The sequence below is a fragment of the Vollenhovia emeryi genome, unplaced genomic scaffold (genome assembly GCF_000949405.1).
Source record: "Vollenhovia emeryi isolate VEMERY1.0 unplaced genomic scaffold, V.emery_V1.0 DF939159.1, whole genome shotgun sequence".
Taxonomy (NCBI): domain Eukaryota; kingdom Metazoa; phylum Arthropoda; class Insecta; order Hymenoptera; family Formicidae; genus Vollenhovia; species Vollenhovia emeryi.
Window position 1 is genome coordinate 923,585 of NW_011967207.1, and position 8,522 is coordinate 932,106.

At 37.7% G+C, this 8,522-nt stretch overlaps 1 protein-coding gene across 1 annotated transcript; it reads right to left on the reverse strand.

Moving 5' to 3' along the window:
• Nucleotides 1-150: 150 nt before the first annotated feature.
• Nucleotides 151-8,458, reverse strand: LOC105564893. The gene is made up of 14 exons (XM_012017654.1): nucleotides 7,857-8,458; nucleotides 7,065-7,317; nucleotides 6,815-6,918; nucleotides 6,263-6,589; nucleotides 5,727-5,999; nucleotides 5,605-5,649; nucleotides 4,844-4,988; nucleotides 4,534-4,727; nucleotides 3,407-3,719; nucleotides 2,958-3,103; nucleotides 2,133-2,462; nucleotides 1,467-1,742; nucleotides 451-659; nucleotides 151-337 (listed from the first exon to the last, which is right to left on the reverse strand). Exons 1-13 carry the CDS (start codon nucleotides 8,055-8,057, stop codon nucleotides 597-599), a joined length of 2,670 nt encoding a protein of 889 aa, XP_011873044.1. The 5' UTR covers nucleotides 8,058-8,458; the 3' UTR covers nucleotides 151-337; nucleotides 451-596.
• Between the last annotated feature and the right edge of the window lie 64 nt (nucleotides 8,459-8,522).

Sequence of the window (8,522 nt, forward strand, 5' to 3'; positions counted from 1 at the left end):
AACATGCCGACTGACGGCAACTCAATTTTTACTCAAGTTTCTACATTCTAAACTTAACGTACGTGTCATTTCACTTGTATCGTACGTCGGATAATTATCTACTGTAGATTACAAAATGAGTATGGATATTTAAAACTCACTTCTATTTGCAATGTTTCGATCACTATTTTATTTAATTATAAACACATTTTCCTCGATAAGTTTTAATATAATGTTGACATAAGTTTATTCAATCCTTGAAATATCAAATCGTGTTTTAATAATAATCTTGGCTCTTTAGTTGTTTTATCTACGATGGAAACACAAATTGCAACAATTGCGATAGTCTTGAGAGAAACTATATTTTGAAAAATATATACTTTAGACATGCATTTAAAGTCGAAATACTTTTATTTTTACAAGTAATAAGTATATTATCTTCGCGAAGATGTTCAATATTATTGGACTTACCGACAGGAAAGATCCCACGGTGCAAAAGATGCCTCTGAATTGGAAATTTAATTATAGGTATATGTATGTAAATGATGTAGATATCAGGATAAATTTTTCCGACTTCGGTATTAGGAAAATCTCTTCTTTAGAATTATACTTTATGACTATACATTGTCTTCACTCATTTGTCGTAGCAATGTGAAATACGACATCGCCGTGCTTAATATCTGTATAAATAATATTATACATTATATGAATATTAATAACAATTAATAATATTAAATGGTCACGAAAAAGAAGACGATATTAAAAATTTATACGCAAATATGTACATACATACGGAATAGAAACGAGTGTGTCAACTAAATATATTATACATATAAAATAATTCCATAATATAGTATAATGATAATAACACAATTAGAAATCAAGAGCATAATTAAATTAATTCATGTTAAATATGTGCATAAACTCAAGCAAATTAAAAATTATTTTTTAGCCAAAGATAATATGATATCGAAAATTTTCTTTTGATATATGTTGCTTATAATTAATCTTTAATACGTCTTTTCTCATTACACATTTACAGACTTTTTTATTATAAGTACCCAGATATTCCGACTATCGAGCATACGTATATGTGTTTAAAATCTGCGCGTTTAAATGTTTGAGTTTAAATCTGAATCTATGTAAAATTGTCGAAAGAATAAAGATCTGACAACGTTTGGCGATCTTACGGATCTTAGCGGCTAAGAGCTAGGAAACTTTTTAATTTAAAATGTCATGTGAGTACCCGGGTATTAACGTAAAGGGATAATCTAAAAACTTTAGGTGAGGAAAGTGCCAGAAGTGCGAGGCGTATCCTTATCGGCATTATTTTACAACCGGGCAAAAGAATAAAGTACGACTCGCGACTATAGCATTGCTGCCGCAAAAAAACTAGCCCCGACAGCGGTGCTTTTTACAGCTTGCAGTAAATTAATTTCTTTTGGGGAAGTTTTAAAGAGCCGCGTCATTCGGCGCGTCGCGCTTACCCCTGTAAAAGTCTCCAAGGACATAACCGCGAAACGTCCAGCGGTTAATATGCACGGTCGACGTGCTCTGATCATCATTATAATTAGCCCTTTCCTCACCGCCCTTCCTGGACCGTTGTCGGGTAAGAGATACCACTTGGAATTGTAAGCGGCGTCGGAGATAGCCGTACTTTGCACAATTATATCGTTACACGTCCACGTATAAATAAGCAGCTGGATAAGACCGCCCACGAAATGGAAGGCAAAAATACACTTTCTGATAGCCACTTCCGCCGCCTGCGAACAAACGTGTCACAAACATTAATAAACGGTGACATATTAATTTCTTTAGCGCAGAGTGTTAAACGTTAAAAGGAAAATTTTCATTTTTCTTTTAATATTTTTAATAAATAAAAAGGCAGTGCTTACAATTATTTCAGAAACTTCTTCTAAAATTCGTAGATGCGCGGGTTTTTATGCTCATAAATTATAAACGTGGTAAATATAAATGAATGTAAGAATTAGAAGGATTAATTCGATTTAAATGCAGAATTAAACCTATCAAGTCTAATTGCATTTCTCGCCCGAGAACATTTCTCGCTGTAGTGGAAATACAATAGAATTAACTGGCGAGTAAGCACAGCATGACGTAAAATAAGGAGGAGGCGGTAAAATTCGAAAACTCACGAGGAACTGAAATCCACCGAAGCAGATGACTACGCTAGAAAGCAGCAACTGTCCGAGTAATATAATGGCGAACACGCGTTGCATGTTACGCACGTAACATATGAGCGTGAGGTGGTGCTGCACACAGTCCCGCAATTTCTTCAACGTCAGAACCGCAGCATCCGTTTCCAACGGACGTTTCTGGTCCATCATATCCTCGATGCAGCCCTCAACGACGACTTCCACTTTACGAGCCAAGATTTTTAGCTGCGCGGCCGCGTGGATGTTGAACGTGCTCACAAAATTGTCAAAGCAGAAAGTGCAGATACCCGAATGTATTGTCGAAAGCGACTGCAAAAGTTTTCTTTTAAAATTTTGCCTGAACATTATGACATCGTGGGACAACACGGCATTAATGTTCATCAACAAGTAATACAAAATTCTTATACTTTCGTATAACTAAATAATTTGTTCTAATAGAATTAAATTTTTTCTGACACCTTATTAATAAGAAAGTAAAGGAAATGTATATATTTCAAATAACTAAAACAAAAAGATTAGATTAATATTTTTATCTTAAAGACTAGCTTCTGTACAATAAAAAAGAAACAAAAGTTAAATGCCAAAGTTGGAAAAACTTATCCAAAGTAATATTTATTTATTTAATAAATATCTAATGTATCTTTTCCAAATGAAAAATGTAAAGTGTTGAGAAAAATTCGGTTAATGGTCACTTAATGTTTCATCAACAGTCAGCATCAATAAAATTTATTAATTATTGACGTAAATGACCTATAAAGCTAGTTATTAAATAAAACTCGTCATTTTTGCTATTTGCTCTATTACCTGTATAACGTAAGTGACTTCGTAATACGGCGAGTGATACGGAAAATCGAGCCACAGCTTGAATGGTAGAATCTTTTCCGTTTCGTTCTTTTCTTGAGGCTCTGTTACAAGTAGCAAAGAAATATTTGACACTCCGTAGAGCATCGCTTCACGTGATGGTTCGAGAAGCAGCATTCGCCAATTCAGCATAAGTGGAAATGAATAGAGGAAAGTCCTCTATTGTGAGATGGGTTTCTAATACGAGATAGCAGGTTTTTAACGGCCAAATTTAATCACAAATCTCGCAACAATTAAATGATTTAACAATGAATTTTCCACTAAACAGATTTCGCTCCGCGGGCGATAAATTCATGGTGGAGTCAACTGATGATGACCTATTAATTTATAATAACAGAAACCGCGCTATCCCATATTAGGATCCTATCTCATAATAGGGCACTTTGCTATACCAAAGAAAGGTGCGAAGATATAATTGAAAGTTGCGACGTAAACGATGAATGTAAAAGTGTAGACCATAGTCATTCCTAATTTGTCGTATCCTTCCAGGATTCGTGTGCCGGCCTCGTCGTAAGTGACATTCCAAAAGTTTCTCTCGGCGAAATGAATCAAGTCCATTATCATGTCACGGTAGAACATGAAGCTACCCAGCTTCACCAGTATCATCACTAATAGCAACGTTGCACACAAATTGGACGTAACAGCCTGTGAGTAATAATACCAAGAATTAAATAGATCCTGATTCCCGTGTGAACATTCTGGCTGCTGAAAATTCAAAGATAAACACTTGGTAAAAATAACATAATTTCGTTGAATTTATATTTTGTGTTACAACACGTAAGTATCTTACTACATATAAAGAGAACTTACTAATCGATTAATTGTATTAGCAAAATTGACAGTAGAATAATAATTGGAGATTTAGTAGAGAAACAGAAAAGTAAAAATCACTTTGTTCTTTTATGTAATGTTATTTGTGAATAAAAGTATTTCACACATGCTATAAATATTGCAATAAAAAGAGTTAAATCCAATTATAATGGTATTAGCTTTAGTGCAAAAAATATTCTTTAAGATAGAATAAAATTATAACAAAAGCAAGAACAAATATAATCAATTTCAATTATTTCAAGGCCCGAAAAAGGGTCTTTTCAACCTCTGTTATTTTCGATTACATCAACTGAAGTTACGTAAAATTGTCAGTTAACGTAAGGTACCCCATTTCCCACACGTACTTTCACACATACACACGTGCGCGTACCTAGACACAGTATCAGAAACTCTCCAATTATACTTTTCCAATTATAACAGTTTCAATCCACCGGAATAAAAGAAAAATAAAAATATATAAAAGCAAAACACACACACTCTCTACCGATGTATTCGAACTGCATTGCCTAGATTCTTTTTCTCAAAACTAAATTGGGAATGTTAAACGTTAATTGGTCTTATGCGTTTAACAATCCTAAAAAGAACGCACAGTAGACTTAAGGTTGCACTTTAACGTCAAAATTAAATTAATTCGAGGATGTTTTTAGTGATCTTTCAAAGGAGAACTGCCGTGATTCGCTACACTCACGTAAAAGTCGCCTATGCAGTGATACAGATCAACGCCCTCGACGAGAATGGCGAAGACGATCGCCCAAACGGCATAGCCGAATGCGCCGCGCAAGAGCAGCTGTTCCCTCGGTGTCTCGACATACCAGAGCCCGACTACTTTCATGAAGAGCCGCGTAATATTCACCGATCGGTACTCCTTACGTTGCTCCATGCCTCGTCATTTTCTTACGTGCCGCCACGTGCCTTTAAGTGCATCCGAATGGCCGGGCCATTTCGGTATAAGTGGAAGCCCATTATGCTAACAAGCAGGAAAATTGGCTCGCACTTACCTCGCTCTGGTGACAGGCTATAATCGTACGCGTCTCCTTTGCTGAGGGCGATCAATCGACGGTGTGTATGTATTGAGTTCGATCTCCGATGGACAATGCGGTGGCCCTTTCTCTTCGCCGCTACCGTCAGTAGCTCGGCTGCAATCTACCGAATCTCGTCGCAAATTGCAACGTATGAGAATGGCATTGGGGTAATAATATTTGCAGACGAGCTTCAGCTGATTAATGATCGCGTGATAACTAAAGTTTTTCGCAGCCTAGATATAGGTACAAGAGATAAAATTCTCGTGAATCCGCTTTTTTTTTCAACAATTTCACACTAAGGAAGAAACATATTTCTGCGAAGTATGTTTCCACCAAAAGAACTGTCAACTTTATTTACATTATTCCGTCAGAAAACACCGTTAAAAATCACATCGGGCAATCTTTGACATTCTATAGACTATTACAATATTACGTACATATTTTATATATAATATCTATATTTCATGTTTTGCATATACACGATCGTATATTTTCAACTGTAGAATAAGATTATACGCAATTGGAGACTTCCAGTTTGTCAAAAACTACTGTCTAAAAATCAATCAGTGAATTATCACTGAAAACGGTGATGATAGGCTGCGATGTACACTGCGATTTTCAGTGATGATCCACTGATTGACTTTTAGAGAGTAGATATTTGAATGTCCCGAAAGTTTTCAAGCTCTTTCCTCAATTTATTTCTCACGTAATTTTCTTTATTCTAGCGCTCATTCCACGAATTTGCGGAGAAGAGTGAAGTAGGATGCGGCGGTGCTCAACACCTGGAGAACAAAAATATTGTCGTGTTGCGGAAGGTTGTCTGCCTGGCTATAATCGTGTACTTTTACATCAGATTTACCGCCATAAACGTCTCGAGCGACACCGGGAAGAAACCGCCGGCGGATATGGAGCAAGCACGCGCGGATCGTGTCATCATCATCAGGATGGCTTTCCTGACTCCCTTGTTCTCCTCGTGGGATAAGAGCTGCCAATTGGCGTTGTACGCCGCGTCTCCGACCGCGCGGCTCTCGTCCATCAAATAATTCGACGTCAACGTGACCACGAACAGTTGGACGAAGCAGCCGTTTGTATGGGCGATGAATATCATCCGTCTGACCAGAGTACCGCGGGCCTTTTCCAACAAAGAGATGCAGACGCGTGGGGAAGGTCAGCGAGTAACGCAGGTAAGTTATGTTTACGCTCGTCTTTCTCTTACGTTACCTTCACTTATCTAACATCGTTAGACGGGAGTAAAGGGTCCCGATACGCACGTCTCTCCCTCCCAGCGAGAAATGACTCGTCGATCGATGTTGATTCAACATCGTTTCGACATCGATCGACGAATCATCTCTTACTGGGCTTCCGCCTCTCTCTCGGTTACGCGTAGATACTCACCAAAAACATCTGAAAGCCCGCGACGCAAAGCATGACGCCGGACACCAACAGCTGGCAAAGGGTCGTGTACGTGAAGATTCGTTCCATTTTTTCACTGTACCAAATCAGCTCGTGATGCACTATGACGCATTCTCTGATCTTCTCGTACACCCCCCGCCTCTGTTTCTCGTCGAGGGACTTTACGGTACCAGCCCGTTCGACCTTCTCAAGGATGTTTCCCAACCGGTGTCGCAGCATTTTGAACTGACCGGCAGTGTGCAGGTTCAGTAAACCCAAGAGATTGTCGAAGCAACAGAAGCATACGCCACAGTGAATAAGCGCTGTAATCTGTAAAATTACACATTCTAACAAAAAACAGGTATGCTATTTGATACGTCACACATCACAATGCTACATTGAATGCGTTCTAATCAATGACGTAGCTACTAATCCTACTAGTTCTCGTTGATTCTCCAAAAATTTAATTAACATGACATTACGTTCCTAACAAATGAATACAAGATCGAGCGTTCCTATTGTAACACAAGTGGAAGACCATGTATGTTGCATTACCTCGACAGTAAATATGATTTCGAAGTTGGGCGAGACGGTTGTCGGGATTCCTATCCAGAAATTAAAAGGGAGTATTCGGTCGGTCTCGTTTCTCCCTATATTTTCTATAAAAATGTAACGTGAAAAGGAAATGTGATATCCTTGTCTGCACAACGATATTACGAACTGTGCTTAGTACCTGAGCTAAGATTTGTACCGTTCGTATTCTATTCTCTACTAAGTGGGCGATGTAAATTTATATTCGGGATACCGATTATAGGAGTCAGCGCATAGGTGCAAACGGTTCCTTGAACGAAGAACGTAAACGTGCACATTAATATCATCGCCTTTCTATTAATCTTTTCCATAATCTCGCTGCCGAACTCGTCGTACTGAGCGTACCAAAAATTCTCCTCTGTATATTTCAGCATATTCAACACTTCTTGTCGATTAATAACGAAGAAGAATATCTTTAGCAAAATTATGACTACCGGCATAGAGCTGCAAGCAGTATATGTGATGGCCTAAAACATCAATACAGCTTCAGTAACTAAATTTATGTCAGCTACAAAAGAATGAAATTAATACATGAAAATAACATGAAATTAATATATAAAAAATTATAAATAACTTAAAAAGGTTAATTTAATTAAATTTGAAAAGTTAATAAAAGTAACTGAAGAGCTTGTTATTAAAAATCCATACATTACACCCAGAAAAAAGATTTATTTAGGTTAAACAAATGAGATACATTGAAATCCTGTTTCTTTGAATCTACTAAATTTTTATTTACTTCTACTAAAACATTTGCTAGACTTGGAGAAGTGGATATGAATTCTCTTAGAGAGTCCAATCTCGATCGAATAAAATTTAGATTAAGGTCGAAGAATCATTTATTTGAAATTTAAAAAAAGTCTAGCAAGGTCAAAATTCAAAGAAAATTGATTCGACTTTGAAGAAACTTTTTTCTGAGTGTGCAACATTTCGATTATTACAAGCGACACTATTCGATAGCCTATGTGATAATTTTGCTACGTTTATTATTGCAAATTTTGATACTTACATAAAAGTCGCCTTTACCTAGATACAATTCGGTCCCTTCTATCCACAAGCCTAAAGTAATCACGTATATTGTGTAACCCAAAATCCCATTCAACAACCGTTCCTCGGTTCTCGATTTGGCGGGCCAGATACCGATAACCTTCATGAGAAACCTCACTATCCGTATCGATATAAATTTATTCTTCCTCGCGTTCTTCATCATGCGCCGACCGCCACTTGAGCGGCTGTGCCGTATTAACGAGATTCGTGGTATCGCACGCTGCAATGATACGTAAGAGATACGTAATAACAGGCATACACCACGGCAATCCTGGCACGATCTCTGATCGAGTTAGTTCCCCTTCTATTACTTCAGCCTATTATCAAGCTAGTCGTATCGCGGAATAGGAGGGACTGCATTATTACGGGATACACACCTCCTTTCTTTCGTGGAGAGGATCATGCAACGTTAATGTACCCGCGCCGCGTCGACGAACTCCGTAAGTATCTATATTTAGATTAAAACCGTTTTACTTCCTCGTGCGCGCGAAGAGCCGACACAGGGAAATAAAAAAAAAGTACGTTACCGCACACCCTTCAATCTTTCCTACAGGTGTTACCTTCACACGAGATCCTAAAGAGAACCTTCCGAGGAAATAGAGATTAGAAATGTGGCAAGAGATCACGC

What these genes read in the sequence shown, in the direction of transcription:
- LOC105564893 (XM_012017654.1), bottom strand. Translation starts at nt 8,057, where the DNA reads ATGATGAAGAACGCGAGGAAGAATAAATTTATATCGATACGGATAGTG. An exon ending in TAGGTAAAGGCGACTTTTAT is followed by an intron (nt 7,318 to 7,856) that starts GTAAGTATCAAA and finishes TTGATGTTTTAG; the next exon opens with GCCATCACATATACTGCTTG. An exon ending in ACTGCATAGGCGACTTTTAC is followed by an intron (nt 3,720 to 4,533) that starts GTGAGTGTAGCG and finishes TTGAATTTTCAG; the next exon opens with CAGCCAGAATGTTCACACGG.